Consider the following 25,353-nt stretch of genomic DNA (forward strand, 5'->3'; position numbering starts at 1 on the left):
TTACCAATTCAATTTTATTTCCATTTTAACTAGTACATTATCCTTGGCCCTAGGGAAAGGCTCCACCAATTCTGTGTCCCTGAAATACAAACCCATGAATACATTTGAGGCCAAGTAAATCAGTTTATTCACAAAGTGCATTCTTTATATAGTTTCAAATAAAGCCTAATAAACTAAATAGCAGTTGGAGTTTCAGAAATATTAAAATGGACTATACTAAGAAAACCAATACCAATCTTTTAAAATCATTAAATAAAAATAAAATGCCACTAGCTATTTTACTTACATATTTGTAGCTTATAGGTCTGTGAATATCCTCTCTTCTGCCAAAGTGGACACTGTTATGCCTAGCCACCATGGATTAAAGCCTAAAGTCTTCACATTCTTTACCTTAATTATGAGTAAAACCTTTCTAATAATTTAATTTATTGGCTTTTTAATATATAAAATTCCAATGACTGAATCCCAAAATAAAAATTATTTATCATACATAAACTCAACTGTTTATATTTTAGTTTTTACTAAATGTCAGCCTTTTGGCAAAACTTACAGAAGTAGACACGGTAAAGTGATTACATTTTTGTCCAATTAAGCTGATAATAATCACTTTGAATTTTGATACAATACCAACCATACCCCCAAATTTCCCAGGCTCCTAACAGATCAATAACAGGCTAAATCTAGAAGACTTAAAAATCTATTTGTATTCATTTAAAATCAAAAAGACCATTCCATTTCCTAACAAAGAGATAAGCTACCAAATGATTTTATAGAACCTCATTTTATTTTTCATGATTAGTCTACTCCTTGTTTTGAAAAAGTCTTTTAAATGTTATACAAGAATTCTTTTCATTTAGGGTTACAGTTTTTGTTTAGCTTACAGACTGAAAATTCTCAAAAGCACCTAAAAAAAAATCCACAATTAGTGCAAAAAGAGGAAACAATGTTTAAAGCATTCATTCCCAGTACAAACATAACTAAGGTTACTAAATGCCAAATTTTAGGTAAATATATAATTTCCTACTTTGCTTTCTGAAAGACAGCAAATACAAAAATAGTTTAACGTTAGGTTTAATGAGATTTATAGCACATCTATTATTAGTCTTATTTTAACTGCAAAAATATTTTAGCCACATTTAGAAAAAAATCAACTCACAGAGAATGTAACTGTATTTCTAAAGGCCAGATGCAAGAATACTGATTCTTTTCCTTAGAAGTAGAATACATGACATAAAGCTTATGAAATAGTCACTTTGTAGGAATGAATACATTTTAAAAATCCTGGTTAATCTGCAGGGAATTCCACATTTGCCATTTAACAAAATTGCATCCATCTGTAAGGCTTTGGTATAGACAATTCATAGCACTTCCATCATTTATCTTTCTTCTTTGCCCCATCCTTCTCTAGTGCCTCTCTCTGTTCATCTTTCGCCTCTTTCATGTTTACACTTGCTCCTCCTCCTTGATTTTCCCCCTTAGAATTATCAACAATTTTATAGTCCTCAAGCAGCGTGTGTCCTGTTTGTTTTGCAGTTTTCTTCACCATTGCTTTGATGCCAACGTTGTCAATATTATAGGCAGTTACACCAACATTGATGGCAGAATCTACTGCATTGTGTGTAGCTTCTCCTGCGGTATGCCCGTATCTTTAAAAGAAAGATTAGAGAAAATACAATGAAATTACAAATATAAATTAAGATCTTCTGAATTAGTATTAAATAGGTCACATGATTAGCATGTTATCCAAAAGCAAAATCAGAAGTTAGGTTTCAATTTAATTAATAACTTAAAACACAGTAAAGAATAAAATCACACTGTGCCAAGGCTGTTATTTTCTCCTTTAGCAAAAACACTGTGAAAATAAACTGAGGCTGAGATTAATGTAATAAAGACTGTTTATGCTGAAGAATAAAATGTAAATTATAATAAAGGTTGTTAATCAGTCAATATTTCCTTTTTTATCTTCTTCTGGAAATATAAGAGAATTCTAACTGAAACAACTATAGGTCACTATAAATGGTTTTGAGTTCTACCTTAACTAGACTTTGGTTAAGTCTTTCAAACTACTGGAATCTGAGTTTGTCTCTAAGCAGAGATTCTACAACACTCTTCCTCACTCCACTCCACCCCACTGCAGACTCACTGGCCTTCCTGCTGTTCTTTGAACCCACCAAGCACACACGCGCTGCCCTATGACTTTCGTACTGGCTGGTATCTGCCTAGACTACTCTCACCCCAGGTATGCATGTGGCTAACTGCCTCACCTTCTTCAAGTCAGCTATTATCCTCTCAGTATTTAACCTATTTTAATTGCCTTATCTCACATGTCCTACCCCACTGCCAATCAATCCCCCCCTTAAACTTCTCTTTCTTCTATAACTTAGTCTGCTACATACTATAGAACTTTTTTACACCCATTGTTTTTGTTTTGCTTATTGTTCGTCTCACTAGAATATTTTTTGTTTGGCTTGTTTGTCTCACTAGAATATAAACCCCATTAGAGAAAGATCTCTTTACTTTGTTTATTAATGTATCTTAAGTACTTAGAACAGTGCCTGACATCTAATATTTGTTGACTGAATTAAATGAGGAAGTCCTGCCCTATCCATCTAAGAGTTTCTTGAGTTCATATGTATAGCAAAGGGCTTGGGAAATTACAAAGCATTACACAAAAGTAGCTATTCCTGACCATAATCAATACCGCTGATGGTGTTTAATACCATTTCCATAAGAAAATAATACAACTTGAGGTCTTAAGCAAGGACACTAAAACTTATCCTACTTCTTGTTTTACTCTTTACCTTTTTTTTAAGTACCAGGCTTTTAAAGCTTTTCTTGTCCATACACTTCCCCAAGTAGAGGATTGCTTAAACAATATACAAGAACAAAGAGGCAAAATTTTACAATTTTCTCCAGGACACACTGAAGTTTCCTAGATGCATTGAGACCCAATATCTGGACATTTTTTCTAACACCGGATCTGTCCTCTGAATTAACAAGTACTCTATTACTATTAGCCTGGCCTAAAACAGTGGCTTGTGAGCCTATTGGCTTATTCATGCTTGTCTTTTTTTTCAACTTCAGTGTAGAAATATGAAATAATCTTATTATGCTTCTGAATGATATCTCGTTCTGTCCTTTGCCTAATGTTAATCAGAGCCAGGGCACAGCAGAGCCTACAATCTGTCAAACCTTATGTCTATACCACTCTTGATTGGGGCTATTTCAACAGTTACCCAACAGAAAAGCTTCTGACTGCTTTCTGCCTGTCCCGGTTGCTTTGCAACCCCTCAGCACTCCATAGGATTGCTGATGTTGCAGAAGACATTGGGCCTTCTCAGTCAACCAAGTCAACCAAGCCCCAGACACAAAAGCTATTGTCAGGTGGAATGCTCAGGCTCAATTAGGAGAAAGGGGTGGCAGCAGTTTCAGCAATGGAAGTGTGCCCGTAACTCCTGGTTGAGCAGGTTTCTCTCAGGGCTTCTCTCTCCAGGCCTGTGTTAGCTACAATGAAGTGACAACGATAACTTAAGAATGTGGCCGTATTAGTGTTTTCGAGCACAGGAAATCCTCCAGACTCATAAACTTCCACTTCTGAGTATTTCGCATGTTCCCTATTCTACTGATGCAGTTTGATACCTCAAATTGCACTTATGATATTTCTATATGCAATACAATTCTAAAGACTACATTTAAAAAAAAATAATATACTGAAAAAGAAGTCTGTGTTGGTCCCCTGATGATTTTTCTTGTTCTTCCATGCTGTCTCCACTTTAGCAGCAACTCCTGTTAATCTGGAGGGAAGTACCAAACTGGGAGCCAGAAAACTAGATTCTAATACCGACCATGCCAACAACCAGCTGCAGGACCCTGGTGAAGTCTCAGCCTCTTTGCATCTCATCAATTTCCTCTCCTTTATCTTATAAAATGAGATGTATATGTTAAAGCACTTTGAAAATTCCATAGTACTAAACATACAGTTATCTTCAAAGACCCTATACAATAGTTTTTCAGCAGTTGTGTTTATTTTTTAAGTACATCCTCACTTATTACCTCTGCTTCCCAATATGCCCTAAAACCAGGATTCCTGGCAGGCACCTACTCTCTTCTCTTGCTTGATAAATAACTGTTCAGTTCTTTTCTTTATTCAGATTCAAACTACACAGTTAAAGACTCCTAGAAAGCCTATCTCTAGCAAACATTTAAAAAAATAAAGCTTAATTTTTATTCTTACTTTTTAAAAAGTTAACTATAATTAGAGTTTATTAAATTACATTTTATATACTGAGTAACACTACCAATTTAAGAATAAAAATGAATATAAAGAATGCTCTAAATAAGTCAATGGGATTCAATTTTCAATTTGAATAAGACTTTTCTGAAATTTCTCCAGTGCATTCAGTAATGTATAGCAAAACAGCATACTGGCAGTGATTCCAGATTTCACTAATTATAGCAAAATTTCAGTCACAACTTTCTAATAAATCTGCCTAAAATTCAATTTACATGCAACCTTCATAACTATTCTTAGAAATATTAACCTTAAATATTTAAAATAGACATAGCTTCTTATTAGTCTATCCATCAAAGGCAGATGGGTTATGAAGGACCTTGTAGGTGAAGCTAAGGAGTTTAAACTTTATCTTGAAATCAATGGGAATGGCATGACCAAATTTATGTTTTAGAAAGATCTAATACAGGTTACACTGTGAACTGTAAGGGTTTAAGACTGAGGAACAAGTTAGGAAACAAGTTGTGAGCTGGATGAAACATGAAGAAAATCTATTCTAAGGTAGTGCTGATGAAGCTGAAGCAAAAGGGATGAATATATAAAACAACAAGACTCAGGGACTGAATGGCTGTAGTGGTATGTAGTTGGGATGTATGAGCCTGAAGATTAAAAGTTAAGAGGAAACATAGATTTGAGAGTTGCTGAAATACAGGTGGTAATTGTAGCCACAGATACAGATGATATACACAAAGAGCAGAAAAGGGAGTATAGAGTAACTCCTTAGACAGAACCAATATTTAATGAATGGGTGTGGAAGACAACCACGCTAAGAAGTATCTAATAAGACAAAACTGAAAGATGAGAAATGACAATACTGTTAGGAGATTTGTAGACAGCTGACCCACCAATCTCACTAAGCATTAGATCTTGGAGAAAGATCAGTCAGGAGGAAAGGCTACAGTAAGCATGTGAATAGATTTTATCCACAAAAAATTGTGGAAAATATCTAAGATGTAAAGAAGACATGTCTTTCAAATCTGCAGGTAACACAAAATGGAAGGCTAATATGACATACATCAAAATCTGAAGCGAAAATTATAGATTTAATGATGGGTCAAAATCAACAAAGTGCAATTAAGCAAGAATAAATGTAAACTTTTTATTTAGGTACAAATATCAATTGTCCAAAAATAAGACAAAGGTCCAGATTTTAAATAAAAGGTTCATTTTTAAAAAACCCAAGTTTGGACAGAGGTCCTGAACCAATATGGCGGAGTAGAAGGACATGCTCTCACTCCCTCTTGTGAGAACACCAGAATTACAACTAGCTGCTGGACAATCATCAACAGGAAGACACTGGAACTCACCAAAAAAGATACCTCACATCCAAAGACAAAGGAGAAGCCACAATGAGACAGTAGGAGAGGTGCAATCACAGTAAAATCAAATCCCGTAACTGCTGGGTGGGTGACTCACAGACTGGAGAACAATTATACCACAGAAGTCCACCCACTGGAGTGAAGGTTCTGAGCCCCACGTCAGGCTTCCCAACCTGGAGGTGCAGCAACGGGAGGAGAAATTTCTAGAGAATCAGACTTCGAAGGCTAGTGGGATTTGATTAAAGGACTTCGACCGGACTGGGGGAAACAGAGACTCCACCCTTGGAGGGCACACACAAAGTAGTGTGCGTGTCGGGACACAGGGGAAGGAGCAGTGACCTCAGGGGAGACTGAACCAGACCTACCTGCTAGTATTGGAGGGTCTCCTGCAGAGGCGGGGGCTGGCTCTGTTTCACTGTGGGGACAAGGACACTGGCAGCAGAAGTTATGGGAAGTACTCCTTGGTGTGAGCCCTCCCAGAGTCCTCCATTAGCCGCACCAAAGAATGGGCAGGTTCCAGTGCTGGGTCCCAGCAGGCCAAAAAACCAACAGGGAGGGAACCCAGCCCCACACATCAGCAGACAAGCAGATTAAAGTTTTACTGAGCTCTGCCCACCAGAAAAACAGTCAGCTCTACCCACCACCAGTCTCTCCCATCAGGAAACTTGCACAAGTCCCTTAGATAGCCTCATCCACCAGAGGGCAGACAGGAGAAACCAAAAGAACTACAATCCTGCAGCCTGTGGAACAAAAACCACATTCACAGAAAGATAGACAAGATGAAAAGGCAGAGGGCTATGTACCAGATGAAGGAACAAGATAAAACCCCAGAAAAAAAACTAAATGAAGTGGAGATAGGCAACCTTCCAAAAAAAGAATTCAGAACATTGATAGTGAAGATGATCCAGGACCTCGGAAAAAGAATGGAGGCAAAGATTGAGAAGATGTAAGAAATGTTTAACAAAGACCTAGAAGAATTAAAGAACAAACAAACAGAGATGAACAATACAGTAACTGAAACGAAAACTAGACTAGAAGGAATCAATAGCAGAATAACTGAGGCAGAAGAACGGATAAGTGACCTGGAAGACAGAATGGTGGAATTCACTGCTGCGAAACAGAATAAAGAAAAAAGAAAGAAAAGAAATGAAGACAGCCTAAGAGACCTCTGGGACAACATTAAACACAACAACATTCGCATTATAGGGGTCCCAGAAGGAGAAGAGAGAAAGGACCCAAGAAAATATTTGAAGAGATTATAGTCGAAAACTTCCCTAACATGGGAAAGGAAATAGCCACCCAAGTCCAGGAAACACAGAGTCCCATACAGGATAAACCCAAGGAGAAAATGCCGAGACACATACCAATCAAACCGGCAAAAATTAAAGACAAAGAAAAATTATTGAAAGCAGCAAGGGAAAAATGACAAATAATATACAAAGGAACTCCCATAAGGTTAACAGCTGATTTCTCAGCAGAAACTCTACAAGCCAGAAGGGAGTGGCATGATATACTTAAAGTGATGAAAGGGAAGAACCTACAACCAAGCTTACTCTACACAGCAAGGATCTCATTCAGATTTGATGGAGAAATTGAAAGCTTTACAGAAAAGAAAAGCTAAGAGGATTCAGCACCACCAAACCAGCTCTACAACAAATGCTAAAGGAACTTCTCTAAGTGGGAAACACAAGAGAAGAAAAGGACCTATAAAAACAAACCCAAAACAATTAAGAAAATGGTCATAGGAACATACATATCGATATTACCTAAACATGAATGGATTAAATGCTCCAACCAAAAGACACAGGCTTGCTGAATGGATACAAAAACAAGACCCAGGGGAAGCTTCCCTGGTGGCGCAGTGGTTGAGAGTCCGCCTGCCAATGCAGGGGACACGGGTTTGTGCCCCGGTCCGGGAAGATCCCACATGCCATGGAGCGGCTAGGCCCATGAGCCACGGCCGCTGAGCCTGTGCGTCCGGAGCCTGTGCTCCACAATGGGAGAGGCCACAACAGTGAGAGGCCCATGTACCTCAAAAAAGACAAAAATAAAAAAAACGAAGACCTATATACATGCTGTCTACAAGAGACCCACTTCAGACCTAGAGACACATACAGACTGAAAGTGAGGGGATAGAAAAAGATATTCCATGCAAATGGAAATCAAAAGAAAGCTGGAGTAGCAATACTCATATCAGATGAAATAGACTTTAAAATAAAGAATGTTACAAGAGACAAGGAGGGACACTACATAATGATCAAGGGATCGATCCAAGAAGAAGATATAACAATTATAAATAGATATGCACCCAACATAGGAGCACCTCAATACATAAGGCAACTGCTAACAGCTATAAAAGAGGCAATCGACAGTGACACAATAATAGTGGGGGACTTTAACACCTCAGTTTCACCAATGGACAGATAATCCAAAATGAAAATAAATAAGGAAACAGAAGCTTTAAATGACACAACAGACCAGATAGATTTAATTAGTATTTCTAGGACATTCCATCCAAAAACAGCAGATTACACTTTCTTCTCAAGGGCGCACAGTGAATATTCTCCAGGATAGATCACACCTTGGGTCACAAATCAAGCCTCAGTAAATTTAAGAAAACTGAAATTATATCAAGCATCTTTTCTGACCACAACGCTATGAGATTAGAAATGAATTACAGGGGAAAAAAACATAAAAAACACAAACACATGAAGGCTAAACAATACATTGCTAAATAACCAAGAGATCATAGAAGAAATCAAAGAGTAAATCAAAAAATACCTAGAGACAAATGACAATGAAAACATGATGATCCAAAACCTACCGGATGCAGCAAAAGCAGTTCTAAGAGAGAAGTTTATAGCTATACAAGCCTACCTCAAGAAACAAGAAAAATCTCAAATAAACCACCGAAAGGAACTAGAGGAGGAAGAACAAACAAAACCCAAAGATAAAAGAAGGAAAGAAATCATAAAGATCAGAGCAGAAATAAATGAAATAGAAACAAAGAAAACAATAGCAAAGATCAGTAACACTAAAAGCTGGTTCTTTGAGAAGATAAACAAAATTGACAAACCATTAGCCAGACTCATCAAGAAAAAGAGGGAGAGGACTCAAATCAATAAAATTAGAAATGAAAAAGGAGAAGACACAACAGACACTGCAGAAATACAAAGCATCCTAAGAGACTACTACAAGGAACTCTATGCCAATAAAATGAACAACCTGGAAGAAATGGACAAATTCTTAGAAAGGTATAACCTTCTAAGACTGAACCAGGAAGAAACAGAAAATATGAACAGACCAATCACAAGTAATGAAATAGAAACTGTGATTAAAAATCTTCCAACAAACAAAAGTCCAGGACCAGATGGCTTCACAGGTGAATTCTATCAAACATTCAGAGAAGAGCTAACAACCATCGTTCTCAAACACTTCCAAAAAATTGCAGAGGAAGGAACACTCCCTAACTCATTCTATGAGGCCACCATCACCCTGATACCAAAACCAGACAAAGATACTACAAAAAAAGAAAATTACAGACCAATATCACTGATGAATATAGATGCAAAAATCCTCAACAAAATACTAGCAAACAGAATCCAACAACATATTAAAAGGATCATACACCATGATCAAGCGGGATTTATCCCAGGGATGCAAGGATTCTTCAATATATGCAAATCAATCAATGTGATAAACCATATTAACAAATTGAAGAATAAAAACCACATGATCACCTCAACAGATGCAGAAAAAACTTTTGACAAAATTCAACACCCGTTTATGATAAAAACTCTCCAGAAAGTGGGCATAGAGGGAACCTACCTCACCACAATAAAGGCCATATACGACAAACCCACAGCAAACATCATTCTCAATGGTAAAAAACTGAAAGCATTTCTTCTAAGATCAGGAACAAGACAAGGATGCCCACTCTCACCACTCTTATTCAACATAGTTTTGGAAGTTTTAGCCACAGCAATCAGAGAAGAAAAGGAAATAAAAGGAATCCAAATTGGAAAAGAAGAAGTAAAACTGTCACTGTTTGCAGATGACATGATACTATACATAGAGAATCCTAAAGATGCCACCAGAAAACTACTAGAGCTAATCAATGAATCTGGTAAAGTTGCAGGATACAAAATTAATGCACAGAAATCTCTTGCATTCCTATACACTAATGATGAAAAATCTGAAAGAGAAATTAAGGAAACACTCCCATTTACCACTGCAACAAAAAGAATAAAATACCTAGGAATAAACCTACCTAAGGAGACAAAAGACCTGTATGCAGAAAAGTGTAAGACACTGATGAAAGAAATTAAAGATGATAAAAACAGAGGGAGAGATATACCATGTTCTTGGATTGGAAGAATCAATATTGTGAAAATGACTGTACTACCCAAAGCAATCTACAGATTCCATGAAATCCCTATCAAACTATCACTGGCATTTTTCACAAAACTAGAACAAAAAATCTTAAAATTTGTATGGAGACACAAAAGATCCCGAATAGACAAAGCAGTCTTGAGGGAAAAAAACGGAGCTGGAGAAATCAGACTCCCTGACTTCAGACTACACTACAAACCTACAGTAATCAAGACAATATGGTATGGCACAAAACCAGAAATACAGATCAATGGAACAGGATAGAAAGCCCAGAGATAAACTCATGCACCTATGGTCAACTAACCTATGACAAAGGAGGCAAGGATATACAATGGAGAAAAGACAGTCTCTTTACTAAGTAGTGCTGGGAAAACTGGATAGCTACATGTAAAAGAATGAAATAAGAACACTCCCTAACACCATACACAAAAATAAACTCAAAATGGATTAAAGACCTAATAAAGACCAGACACTATAAAACTCTTAGAGGAAAACATAGGAAGAACACTCTTTGACATAAATCACAGCAAGATCTTTTTTGATCCACCTCCTAGAGTAATGGAATAAAAACAAAAATAAACAACTGGGACCTAATGAAACTTCAAAGCCTTTTCACAGCAAAGGAAACCATAAACAACATGAAAAGACAACCCTCAGAATGGGAGAAAATATTTGCAAATGAGTCAACGGACAAAGGATTAATCTCCAAAATATATAAACAGCTCATGCAGCTTAATATCTAAAAACCAAACAACCCAATCCAAAAATGGGCAGAAGACCTAAATAGACATTTCTGCAAAGAAGACATACAGATGGCCAAGAAGCACATGAAAAGCTGCTCAACATCACTAATTATTAGAGAAATGCAAATCAAAACTACAATGAGGTATCACCTCACACAAGTTAGAATGGGCATCATCAGAAAATCTACAAACAACAAATGCTGGAGAGGGTGTGGAGAAAAGGGAACCCTCTTGCACTGTTGGTGGGAATGTAAATTGATACAGCCACTATGGAGAACAGTATGGAGGTTCCTTAAAAAACTAAAAATAGAATTACCACATGACCCAGAAATCCCACTACTGGGAATATACCCAGAGAAAACCATAATTCAAAAAGACACATGCACACCAATGTTCACTGCATCACTATTTACAATAGCCAGGTCATGGAAGCAACCTAAATGTCCATAGACAGATGAATGGATAAAGAAGATGTGGTACATATATACAATGGAATATTACTCAGCCATAAAAAGGAACGAAATTAGGTCATTCTTTGAGACGTGGATGGATCTAGAGACTGTCATACAGAGTGAAGTAAGTCAGAAAAAGAAAAACAAATATTGTATATTAACGCATATATGTGGAACCTAGAAAAATGGTACAGATGAACCGGTTTGCAGGGCAGAAATTGAGACACAGATGTAGAGAACAAACGTATGGACACCAAGGGGGGAAGGCCGCAGCGGGGTGGTGGTGGTGGGGGTGGTGTGATGAATTGGGCGATTGGGATTGACATGTATACACTAATATGTATAAAATGGATAACTAATAAGAACCTGCTGTATAAAAATAAATAAAATAAAAGTGAAAAAAACAAACCCATGTTTGATATGGGCCAATAAAGTAACAGCTACTATAAAGATATACTCTTTGTTTTCTGTGCCACGTTTATCACATGCTAAATATGACCAAAACAAGAGAGGCAACCCTACTGTATTTAATCTGGTCACAAGACCTTTGGAACATTAGATTCAATTCTGGGTTCCATATTTTGAGAACAACACTGATGAAGGAAGGATCTGGAATTCAAACTATATATGGAATTGTTAATCTGGGAGTATTTAGTAAAGAAAAAATAAGTTAAGATATAATGATTGTGTTTAAATATTTGTATAGTTACCATATTGAAAAGAGAAGACTGATCCTATATAACTCCTGAGTAGATGTTATATAGAATTCATTTTGGGTAACATGACATCTGCCAAAGGAGATACCCTCAAATGGATTTGAATTTGCCCCTTCACCCAGTGCAAATTTAAGGGGAATTTTAATTAAAATTCATTAAATAAACCAATAAAATACTATACCTTATAAGAGTAAATTCTTACAGGAAAATATTTTTACTAAGCTTATTCTTCACAAATGTGTTCTAAGATAAAATATTACTGAGGGGAAACGAAAAATGCACCTAACTTACTGAAGTTATATTATTTTCCTCTAAACAATTTAAAGTGGAAAAAAAGGAGCTTAAAGGTGAACTTTAGAAGCTATGTAGAAGAGTGATGAATTATTTAATAGATACTATACTGCAATTAAATATAGCAGGTTTAAAGTTACTTAATTGCTTTTCATTGTTCCTGTAGGTCTTCATGTTCCTAAATCTAAAATAGGACAAAAGTATTAATGTAACCAAAAAAATAAAGTCTTAATAAATATTTCTTATACACTTACCTTAAAAATTTAGGAGAGTAATTAATTATATAGATCTTTAGGTAAATCATTCATAATCAATGAACACAGTCCTGAATCATAATCAAAACCATAAAAGGCATAGAGAATATACTTCTCTAATACAAACTGCCTTTAAATAGCCTAGATTAAAAAAATAATCCTCTGCATTGGCTTATACTACCAGAAATCAGATAAAGAAGTTTATATAATACTGGGTTGGCCAAAAAGTTCGTTTGAGTTTTTCCATAAAATGTTACATGACTACTTGGGGAAATAATTTCTCACAGACAATAAGAATACACATTTTCCAAAAATAATAAGTTTTCTTTACTATACAACCATCAGTTGGATGAGAGCAGAAAAACACAAATGCTCACTCTATCAGATAATTTTCACAGTGTAAATAAATGTAAACTCATAAATGTAAATAAATGTAAATTTATGTAAATTATCGAGAACTAAATTAAATGAAAGAACAACTAGCTTTTCCAATTCTTGAGTGATAAATATCACTGAGTTATTACTGGTTTAATACTTGCAGTTTCTTCCCCTAAAAAGCAATTTCTACTTCTAAGCTAGATTATTCATAAGTGAGAAAACAGTATTACTTGGACAAAACCTGTTATTCCCCACTGTCCCTCCCATCTTTCCAAGTTTTCTAATTAAGTTACTGCTAAGACTAAAGTACCCTTATAACTGGAAATACAAACCTACTTAACTAAATTCTCACCTACTTTTTTTCACTCCATGAATCTTTGGAGGAAAGGATAAAACTAGCAATGTACACCATAACAGAAATAAATTAGCTCAGAACCACTGTTAAAATACCCTATTTATCATATTAAGTTCTCCTCACTAAGGACAGAAATACAAAATCTACACCAAAACCTGTACTTCCTCATTATGTGAATCTCAAACCTTTTAACAGGGCTCCACTTAACTGTACTTAGGTAAGCATTTTTTTTTCATTAAAGTAGGAAATGGGCAAACCCAATAAAGCACTTCCTACTTAATCATATGATTGCCTATTTATCTGTGCTAACATATGATAATCTGAAAATAACCCACTTTTGGTCTAAAAGACACTCTGACTTTCTCCTACTCTTGCAACAAAAGAAGAAACCATTTTCCTAATTATGACTCATCCATCAAAGTAACCTGAAAGGCATAACAAAAAAGAGTGTTAGAGGTCAATGCCACAAGTAGCAGGAAGTGAGCTGGCAGACTTGAGTTTTACATCTCCACCAAAATTTCAGATCTACTCTGCATTTTCTTTTCCAAATCCTTTGGTAAAATCGGCACTCCAAGATGATATGGCTGTGTTGCTTTGATTCTAAGGTATGCATGCCCCAGACTGAGCAGATAAAATCAACTCAGGCTGGAAATTAAGTTAGTATTTCCTAAACCAAAGGTAATTTATTGTGGTGGGAGGGAGTCTAAACACATGCTAGGTAGTGTTAGAAAATAACTCTAGATACTAAACTCGCAGAGATATCCCATTAAGGGCAGTGTTGGCCCAGCACTGTTCTCTGATACTGCATGACAGGGGGACCTGGCTTACATCCCAGCTCTACCACTTACTAGGGGGGTACAATCCTTAACAAGTATTTAAGGCTCAAAAGCATTTGGTTTCTTCATCTGTAAAATGGAGATAATAGTGTTAAAGATTAAATAATACACATGGAAAGCACTGAACACAATGTCTGATATATAAGTATTAACTCAAATGCTGTCAGTGAGTAAATAATTAACACAAATAACCAAGAGTTGAGAACACCATTATTTTTTTTCTTCGAAATAAAATTAAATATTAAGATCTAAACTAATTCAAAACTAAGAAAGCAACTCAGGTCCTTCATACTAAATTTAAGTTTAGCCCTCTAGTACTTATAAAGACAGAATAAAGAGCTAAAATCAGAAAATCCTGTTCTTAAGTCTTATCTTTAATACCACTTATCAGATAAGCTTGAATAAATCATTCATTTCTATGTTTGTCTATTTCTTAATGGTAGGTCTTCTCATACCATCTGTCTATTCCAATACAGATGCACAGTGGTAGATTCATAAGGTGTGAAAATTTAACATTCTTTGTATATAGAAGGGGCTAGTATTAACAAAGTATAACAGTTTAATTATAATTCAAGTTTTCCCCGTCAAAACTATAGGCAAACATCACCCATCAAGAACATGCAGTTAATAAGGCATACAGAAATTCCAGGCATTAAAAAAAAAACTTAAACCTATTCTTTCCATTAATGATGAACAAGTATTTATAATAGTAATATAAAGGCAAAGTCACAGTAATACTATTAATTTGCTAAAACTTAATTTTTCTCCCTACTTAAAAATAGCAAGTGAAAAAAACTGTTTTATCAAATATTTAATAAAAATAACTACACAATCATTTTAACTGTCCTAGAGTTTTACAAATGCTACAAGAGATTTCATCATTAAAATGATAAAATTCAACTTACTTGTATCTGACAGTTTGTACAGTTTCTACTGAAACGTTATTAACAATGCATTTAGCTGCACATTCCAATCCTTGCCAGACAGTTGAAAATCCTGCAAATACATTTAAAAGTAAGTAAAACCAGCCCTCAGCAAAAAGATCTTCCTAAAGTTTTAGACCTTTATGTTACCTTGAACACTGCTTGCTGCTACAACCATAGCACCATCCAGGGTAGACTTCCCATTTTTGTCTTTTTTAAGAGATTCTGGAACAAGTTTGCTTCCATGCTTCTTGACATGTGGAGCTAATTCCTTTCCAACACAATTTGCTACAGTACAAACTCCGTCAACTAATATAACCATAAAAAAAAAAAAAAAAAAAACTTAGCAAAAAATGTATTCTTCCCTTGATTTTACCACTCTCACTTAGCAAAAGTCTTCCATGAGCATCTGAAGTTGTTTTACTGTATAATGTTACCATTCCTATTTAAAAAAGAATGAAAACAGGGCTGGTTACTTTTTAAACAAAGGCTATTGCTTAGTTTAAGGATGTGTTTGCAGAGATTATTGACTCTTAAATATAATGTTCTTTTTGGCAATTTGCTTAGAAGAGAACCATCCACCTTTTCTATCTGCAATGCAAGACTGGTAGGTCCAACTTTCATGTTTTCCAGCTAAGCGTATTCATACTTTTTCTCCCTATCAGCAAATACTCACTGAAATAGTAATAAAGTATTTAAGTCTATGTAAAAGTAAACAAACCAAAAATCTGACTCCAAAGAATACCAAATACCAAAAAGATTATCTTACTAAATTTTATGACAATCCTCTAAGGAGCTATCTGACCATCTTAAAATACCAAACTTTAGAGCTGTGATCCTCAAAGGAGAGGGGTTTAGAGGCATATTACTAGGGAAGGCTGACACCAGAATCACTAAGTCAGCTTTATTCAAGACAGTACATCCCTCACTCTTGACTCTCAACTGCTTATGCAGTGAGTTGTCCTTAAAAGAATGTGTCATATTCAAGGATAGCAAATACATTCCTTTTCAAATGCACACACACTCCCCTCTCCAACACAACAAAACCACCCCTAACCAGTGTTTCTCAGACTTTAATATGCAAATAAGAATCACCTAGAGATCTTATAAAAATGGAGATATTGAATCAGTAGGTGTGTCAAGTGCCTGAAATATTTCTAAGGCTCTCAGGTTGATGTTGCTGGATTACTGATTCTACCCTGAGTAGAAAGGCAAAACTGCTTTGTCCTAATTCTTTACTCTTAAATTTAAAACATCTAAATGAGATTTAGATTAACCTGGACTAAGAGATTATTTTTATTTAACTGAAAAAAAGTAAAGGAATCTAAAGTTACTTTACCCAGGAACTGACTGACTTTCGCTGCTCCTCCGGTAGCCTGTTTTGCTATATAAAGTCCCTTGGTCACAGTTGGACTAACTTCCACTGGTTTTTCTTCTGGTTGAATCCGTTCTCGGAGTTTAGAAGCGCCTTTCTGGATGGCTTTGCCAGTAAACTCAGCACCTTTGACCAAACCCCAACTCACCCAGGAAGCACCTTTTTAAAGGAAATTTTTGAATTGCACAAAATTAGGATTGATTATACCTTTGAGCCCTTTAACAAATAACTGATCAACAGGAAAAAAAAAACCAAGGAGTTCAATATTCAAATCCCAAACATGCCATAAATTTTCAAGCCAACTTTGTACTTGTAGTGTTCTGCCTGTAATACATACCTTTTCTAAGTAAATTTGTCTTTCAATACTTAGGTCATGTATCACTCAACAACAGTTCTGTATTACTCTATGCTGTCACTACAACTTGTAGGCATCTCTATATATTACTTACCACAGTATACTACTGTTAGGGACTAATTTGGGGTCTTGGTGCCATTACGATGGTATTTGGCTAGAAGACCCAGTACCCTTGTTCTTTTTGCCTTAGTCCAGGCACCACTTTTCCCCCACAAAGCCTTGAAGCTGACAGATACACCAACAACCTGTATCTCAAACACCAAGGCAGAACTTTTGCTTGTTTGCTTTGGGCTAAAGACATAAGGCAGGGGGTTCTGCTCCTTCCTCAATCCCAAATCCCTTGATCTCAGCACCTTTTAATTTGCACTTTAAACCGAACGACAAAGACATGAGAACTCCCAAAAAATTCAGGAGAAGAAAAACTCTAAAAGAAAAGAAGATTGAGCTATTTCTAGCTATTTCTCATGAGACTAGGCCCTAGCCTTTTGCTTTGCTCATGCTTCTTGCAGTAAGAATGAAAGAAGCAGAGATTGTCAGAGAGAAAGCAGGGTGACAGAGACTTCTCTAGAGAAAAGAAAAGGCCTTGAGCTAGACAGCATGTGGGAAGAGGAGAAGTGGGAAGGAGATGGGAGAACCAAGAAAACAAACACAAGGGGAACAGTTCTCCGTAAGAGGGGGGAGGAAAGTGTTACCCTCCCCTGGGGAGAGTTACAATTTTAAGTATCTCCTTTTTGGCTATACCCTGAAACAATGAGCTTTTAAAAATACTTAAGTATGTTTTCCAAGATCTGTGCCATGGTTTTTACATAATTACTTCAGCCCATTAGTAAGCAGGCATCCAATGATGTGAAAATCATACCCATTTAAAAATGTGAATGAAAAGTACCAAGTAGTAACTGACTGGAAAAATTGATGTGTTTCTCTTCCTGTTTCAGACAACATGTCCACCTCCGGCTCCAACCCTATCCCCACTGTCCTACCCTTGGCAGAGGATCAGGGCTCAAACCCAGGCAAACAGCTTCCAGCCAGGAGTTCACACAACAATAAAGGGACTGAAGATGTCTAGTCAAGAAAAAAATTATATGTTTTTAGAGTTAACTTATAGATTGAAAAGTATTAGGTGAAAAACAGCTGAACTTGAAGTTAAGGAAAACTAATAAATCATAAAATGACAATGAACAAAGGAGAGCTCAAGTAGACTATAATCCTACAAAGAAACTATATCAAACAAGGGGGATGGAGTCCATCGATGACTTTCAGAAAAATAAGTGGAAGTGAGATAAATGAAAAGTCACAGGACTAATAAAGAGAAAAACTAGATGTTAATTATAAACAAGATATCACCATGGAAGAGATAATTAAAACTGTAGAGGCTGCAATAGAAGATACGGAAATACAGTATTTCATTGGTAGCTATTAAGATCTTTTAAATGGCATGTGTAATGCCAGATATATTCTATCCATGTCTGCATCCTACACACCCAGTTAATGCTGAGAGATAGCAGGCAATGAATGAATGTTGAATAAATGAGAGGTTGGCAGATGACATAAAATGACCTAATTCAAACCTAACCCAATGGGGGCTCTATTCAGTCTACTGCCACCAATCTTCTACCTCCTCCCAAATTAGCTTATTAGACTCTACTCCATCTAAAATGTTTGGCAGCTGCCTTCTTAAAGTGTAATGTAAGTCTAAGCTTCTCACACCAATTTTCTACATGTGTAAATTTTAAGCATTGTTTTTTCACCTCTTACATTCATTAAGTATAAGACTATAGCTTTTACTGATCTTTACTCATCATTGGGCTAAGGTGAATGAGCTCAGTTTAGATCCCTGGTTACTCATCTTTGTACAGAACCTACATGAGTCAGGTAGAAATAGTTTCTTGACAGATCAGATAATTTTTTCTGGAGTAAATTTTGGATATTTCTTACACTTTCTCTGTAACTCGTACCTTAAGTATTCAGTGAGCTAGTTGTTTTTCATGCTACCTATTAAAAAGTATATAAGGAGACAGGTATTCTGATTGGCAGTTAAATAGTTTTAATGTCATTATTAGGGCTATTGCTAAAACTCTAGCCCTGAGGATACAGGATGAAAAGGAAGAGAGTTACAAGCCTGAAGACTAAAGTCCCAAGTAGTAAAGAAGGTCTCTAAGTGTTACTAGAAGGTAGTTTTGGCTCATTTTCAAATGATGCACTGCTAACAGTTCTTTTGAAATCTATGAAGAGATCTCTCCTCAGCATTAGCTGGCTCTCAGGATGATCTACTCCTTCGAATAGAACCAGTGTGTGGAATCTGTATGGTACCTAGGAGTCCTAAGATTTTGTGGCCCATGGTATTTTCCAAAGATGGTCAAAAACAGTATCTCCTGTTCCACATGTTCTTTCAACATGACCTTGACATTCTTCCCATTGAGAAGTGGGGTCTATGTCATATTCCCTTGAATCTGGGCAGGCTTGTTACTTGCTTATAACTAATGATGCTGGAAATTTCCAAGAGTATGTCAGAAATGGTAATGCAGCTTCTGCCTATTTGGTGGACCATTCACACTTGAACCCTGAGCTACTACACAGATGCCAGATGAGCTTAAGGCTACCCTGCTGTGAGGAAGTCAAGAGGCATGGAGAGGTCATGTGTAGGCAGTCCTAGATCTTGAGCTCTCCTAACCCAGATGCCAACTTCAGTGTGACTGAAGGAGCCTTCAAATGATTCCAGCCCCCAGCTACTGAGTCACTAGTTGGCCTTTGAGTCTTCCTAGTTGAGGCCCTGACATTATGAGGCAGATACAAGCCATCCCTGATATGACCTTTTGGAATACCTGGCCCACAGAATTCCTAAGCGTAAACAAATTGTTGTTTCACATCATTAAGTTTGGCATGGTTTGTTACACATGGATACTATACAGTCTTACAGCAGTATAAACTCAAAAACTTAATTACCTTTGAATTTAGTTATCTACATATGTGTGGATAAGGGCTAATTTTCTGAACACTGACCTAATTAACAACTTAGCAGCCTGTAAAGTTAGGGTGCAAGGTAGTAAGAGCGAAGGTTTTTCTTTACAACTTTTGTTTTTTTGATGTGCACTATTTTTAAAGTCTTTATTGAATTTGTTACAATATTGCTTCTGTTTTACATTTTTATTTGTTTGGCCGGGAGCCATGTGGGATCTTTGCTCTCCAACCAGGGATTGAACTTGCACCCCCTGCATTGGAAGGCAAAGTCTTAACCACTGGACCACCAGGGAAGTCCCTTTACAACTTCTTTAAAAATCTCTTTCAAGGATAAATTTTAACTGTTACACATATATTTGAAAATTTGGCTTTATCTTTTCTACTTGTCTCAAGCAGCTCTTTGACATTGGGCAAAATATTTTGTTTGCTCCTAGCTACTTAATCATTTTTCACTTATTTTAGTTTGTTGGTTTTTCATGTTAAAGATTTCCTCTGCTTTAGACACCTCCATTATTTTAATGAGTTTAAACCTATAAACCAGAGATGGAAACCTATATTGATAGTCTATTAAATAACTAGTCAAGATCCCCTTACTGGGTCATGAATTTGACTTACTGAATAATAATGACTGGCAATGTTTTTTAAAAAACAAAATATAAGGTCTCAATCTGAGAGCTACTGCAGTTAAACTGTTAACCAATTAAAGTATAAACACATGTGTCAGTAATGATTATTTTGTTTTTAAAATAAATGATCTGAAGCCCTTTCTATCCATAATTAAACAGTAGGGTCTACTTCCCAAACAGCTTGGCTATAATTCTCAGGTCTCCTCATGCCTGTATTGCCATAAAGTTAGGCGAGTGCTACTTTGCTTCCAAAGATGGATGAATGTCATTTTTTTTGGTGGAGAAGGAGGAAGGAGAGGGGAGAAAAAAAGATTAAGGGGGAATTTCAAAGGGGAAAAGAAAATAACTAATTTTATGTTCAGAGCTATTCTGAAAGTTTGGAGATTCTTGAAGCTTTCCATTACCAATTTTCCCAAGAGTAAAACAGAGAATAATATATCAAGAAGAACTTACACCAATATGACAATATGTGATATTCAAAGAGACTAGTTCCTTCTATTTTTAAATATTTATAAACTGACCATTTAAAACCAAAACATAAAATAGTATCTTTCCAAGTATTCTCTAATGGGATTCAAAGGTTTCACATTATGCAGGCAAAAAAGTTAACATTACTATAATACCTGACAAAATGTTTTGAGCCACTTTCTCACTCCATTCAGGTAATTCCTTTGCTTTTTCTTCTGAAACTGGCTCATAAGGTACAATGTGACTCAGATTAACTTCTTCACTTGAAGTACCTTTGGTCTAAACAGTAAAAATATTTCAAAATGTGAAATAAATACTAAGAGGAGGAAAAATCATAAGCATTTTGTAATAAAATATTAAGCCAACAAATACTAATTAATGAAAATATTTCCAGGCAACCTAGTTATAAGTACATTTTATTACATAAAGTGCAATACCATAACCACCGTGAAGGTGAAAACTGTTCTGGTCTTATGTTAGGTACCATTGGTAAGATTTAAATACCAACATACCTCCAATACAGCATTTATCAAATTATATTTAAATTGATTAATTTTTTTCTTTCTTTGACCACTCTGAGTTCCTTCATAGAGCTATCACCCCCTAGATATCGGTATGTATGCATACAGTACTCAGTAAGGTTAAAAGATTTCTGTTAAATGACTCAGTCAGTAAGGAAGAATGTATCCAAATAAACTGGTTTTGACAGAAATCAAGTAAAAGTAAATAAAAGTATATAAACACAGAATCTACCATTCCATTTGAATGGAAATGGGAAACAGAAATACTTGTACTTTGCTAATTTAACAGCTAGGGCCAACATTCAAAATCTCAAAGCTAAATTTGTTTTCATTCTAAAAACTCAGGAGTAGGCTAACTCAGACCTCATTATAATTTGCAACTTCTATCTTTGACAATGTGCCAATGTCCCTAATATATAAAGAGCTCCTAGAAATTGTGAAGAAAAGGACTAACAACCCAGTAATAAAAATGGACAAAGAACATAACTAGACATCACACAGAAAACAAAATTCAAGTTACCCTTATGCATTTGCTCAACTCACTCATAATAAAATCGACGCAAATTAATATATTCCAATATATTTCTCTCATCATCGGATTGCCAAAAAATAGACCACCCACTCTGTTGAGCAGGCTGTGGGGAGACAGGTATGCTCCAACAGCTACTGGTGCAGTGCTGAATAGTATACTCCTTAGGGAGGGCAATGTAGCAAAATCTATCAGAATTACAAATGCATTTACCTGTTGACACAGTAACCCCATCTCTAAGAATTTATTTGATGAATTACCTGCAGATGTATGAATCAATGGCTCTACAAAGTCATTCATTGAAGCACTGCTTGTAATACCAAACAATCACACCAAACACCCCTCAATAAGAGACTGATTAAAGAAACTATGATATATTCATACAATGAAATATAAGGTAAAAAAGACTGAGGAAGTTCTCTATTTACCCCAGACTTTATTATCAAAAATATATATATATAGGACACTCTATATGATGTTCCCTTATGTATAAGAAAGGGAGAGAAATAATTACAGATTTTGTTTGCTTTTATTTGCCTCAAAAAACCCAGGAAAGAAACACAAGATCCTAATAAAAGTAATTACCGACAGTGGCAGGAGGAATGGTGTAGACAGGGACAAAGGTGGGAGTAAAGGTTTCCAAAAGTATATATATATTTTAATATAATTGGATTTTTTTTAAACCAAGGAATTAAATTTTTAAAAATGAAGTTCTAACTTCCATTTTGGACTCCCAATGTCCTCATAAAGCTGGTCTAAGATGCTCAACATAACCCACAGTGACGGTTGGCAAGTAAAAGTAGAATATTCATGTGATATTCATTAATTCCAAAGACAATTACTGAGCACTTATAATATGGAATACAACAAAGAACAGTACGAAACTGTTTACAATTCAATACTCACACAGCGTTACTTTCTTTCACCATAGGTTTGCTTATTTCACCTTCGGGACTCATCTTAGCCATAGTGCCTTCCAGGAGGAGCCTCCTTAACTGCTTCCCACACCACTCATCTACGTGGAAGGTATAACCTAGCGTTCTAGACAACTTATGTACTTTCATCTAATGATCACATTGGGTAGAAATTATCTCTTTGCTAATCTGTACTCCCCACTAGATGGGAAGTATTTTGAGATAAGAAATTAAAAATTTTTCCCACTATGCTCATCTTTCTAGTACTCAATAAATATTTCCTAAACTCTAATCCAAATTTACCATTTGGAACATATCACAAAATCTAAGAAATGAAAGGAGAAACTACTAAGTGTATTTTTTTAAAAGCCCATTTTCTCTGTTCTGTTGACTATTAATGAAGAAATAAGGAACTGAATACAAATGGTAGTGTAAGGAAAAGCATACCTAGCCCCAAGATCTTGGTGTATATAGGAAGGTGGAGAATAACACAAAACAAAAAAGCATACACATCATTAACGTAATTATAAAAATCTTTCAAATAGTTGCAAAAAACTATCCCCCCAAACATAGATTACCTTTTAAAACAGTTTAAATAACAAAGGGAAATATTAAAGCTGATTATAATTATTTTACCAGTGATAACTTTGTGAATCTGCAAGTTGCTCTGCTTCAGTAAATGGGGATCTTATAAATAATTTAAACTGGTGAAAGGTACCATTAGAATAGAACACACACTCATACCTTGTTGATCTTTCACTTACTCTACTAACCTTTTTCCCCCGTTTTCCCTTATGACGCACATCCTTACTGCCTGGGTCCAACTGTCTCACTTCAGTGCCACTGGCTTCCTTCAATTGGTTAGAGGGGCATCTTGATCTTCCAGGGATTTGGAATTCATTTTCTCCTTCTGCCCGGTCCCAGTTGGCCTAGGGAGTAAAGGCCTAAGCTTAGCTCAAATTCAAATTTCCTCTAAGCTACAGTACACCATGCTCCAATAATATACCTATTCAAATGACAGTGTTTTACAACTACTTTTACTAATTTTTCTCTATACTTTTATCTCATCACCAAACCTCAAACGTTTGAGTTCTTTGGCTCACAGGATATGGCCTAAAGCAAATTTCAAAAAAACAAAGTACAAGAGATAAACTTATAGCAGTAGTTGGTACAAGTGATCGTTAAATCAGATGCAGCTACATTTGAATTTAGTTAAACAATAAATTATAAGTTTTAGAAAACACATACAAGACTAAATGAGTTTAAAGGCAATTAACAATTGGGAGATTGGGATTGACATATATATATTAATATGTATAAAATGGATAACTAATAAGAACCTAATGTATAAAAAAATAAATTAAATTCAAAATTTCAAAAATAAATAAATAAAGGCAATTAACAAACCTCATGTCCAGTTTAACTACTCTGCATTGTTGGAAGGCTGATTTTGTTTTTCCATTTTTGCACTCAACACTAAAGATAATCTGCTTGCGTACACTTTGCTGAATGAATGCTTAAGAGTAAAGGCAAATCAAAAGTATAGCTAGTAACTAGCTTTTGTTTACTGTTGGAGTTCTAGGACAATACAGAAAACTAAAAATAACATTCAACCAAAAAAATAAAACTGAACAGAGGAAGTAAATATATAACCTAAAGGTCAGTTTAATTTATTTCCTAGAGTCCAGTAATACAGGCCAAATGAATGTAGGGGTAAAGGGAGAAACAGCTCCATAAAAGGTCTGGAATACTTAAGGAATGTCACTTCATTCAGCTAGTAAACAGCAAAGCTTATTAGACTTAAATCCATATCCATTTGACCATGTTGCTGCTTTTGTAAACTCCTCTCCTAAGCACATCGAGGCTACACAGACTTCTGAATGGGGGTCATGGGTTTTGTTAACGCAGCTTAAATATCTAGTATTTAAGAACATGTTGATCACCAGGTCATTCTCATATATAGTTCTTACAACGTAATGCTGAGATGACTCTCCGACCTTTCACTTAGCTGGTGATCTGCTCCCACCACCTCTGATCTTAATTTTTTAATACAGGTATGGATTAAAAGTGTATTCTATTTCCTCAGAAAAAAGGAACCAATCTTTCATGACTGAACTCAAAGGAAACTATTTTGTGAAATCCTCCCAGACCTCCTTTCACTTTCATTTCCATCACCTCTCATACTGTACTGTGGTTATTCAACAGACTGTAAGGTGCTCAAGAATAAGAGCTGTTATATATGTATCTTTATAGCCTCCTCTGTTCTTTCTTCCCACCCCATCATTTAACATAGAACCAGGTTAAATAATGAATTCTAAGTATCTGCTGACTGAAAGAGAAAATAAAAGATTACACTACCATGCTGTCAATCTCCTTCAACCTCAGATAACTGTCAGTATTCACAATCAAACATATTTTCCCCCTCTTGTCCTACATTAGGATGGGCAAGAACACTTAAAGAAAATATCTCCATTATACTCTATTTCAACTCCCTATAACAGATCAGCATGTGGGCAGAGGAAATGGGCTAAATAAGGCAAGTTCACAGGATGACCAACCGTATTTTAAATCACATTTTATTTTGCCTTCGTTCATCATGAGAACAAAGACAATTCCCTCAAACAAAACCTGTTCCTCAAGTCATACCCCTAAAATGT

The 25,353-nt window shown here is 35.7% G+C and overlaps 1 protein-coding gene across 7 annotated transcripts in view; it reads right to left on the reverse strand.

Annotated features, from left to right (window-relative positions):
- The window catches only part of SPART (spartin), a 41,225-nt gene continuing 15,872 nt past the window's right edge, over positions 1-25,353 (reverse strand). For 6 of the 7 annotated variants that reach the window (XM_059996039.1, XM_059996044.1, XM_059996038.1 and 3 more), the window contains 6 exons: positions 23,470-23,625; positions 20,888-21,011; positions 16,290-16,484; positions 15,101-15,259; positions 14,933-15,023; positions 1-1,646 (listed from right to left, as the gene is read on the reverse strand). In XM_059996039.1, coding sequence (XP_059852022.1) covers positions 1,373-1,646; positions 14,933-15,023; positions 15,101-15,259; positions 16,290-16,484; positions 20,888-21,011; positions 23,470-23,625 — 999 coding nt within the window. In that variant the 3' untranslated portion in view covers positions 1-1,372. The remainder of the gene's footprint in view (positions 1,647-14,932; positions 15,024-15,100; positions 15,260-16,289; positions 16,485-20,887; positions 21,012-23,469; positions 23,626-25,353) is intronic. The other variant, XM_059996045.1, reaches the window with a different exon arrangement.

This window comes from Delphinus delphis, chromosome 18 (genome assembly GCF_949987515.2).
Source record: "Delphinus delphis chromosome 18, mDelDel1.2, whole genome shotgun sequence".
Lineage (NCBI taxonomy): Eukaryota > Metazoa > Chordata > Mammalia > Artiodactyla > Delphinidae > Delphinus > Delphinus delphis.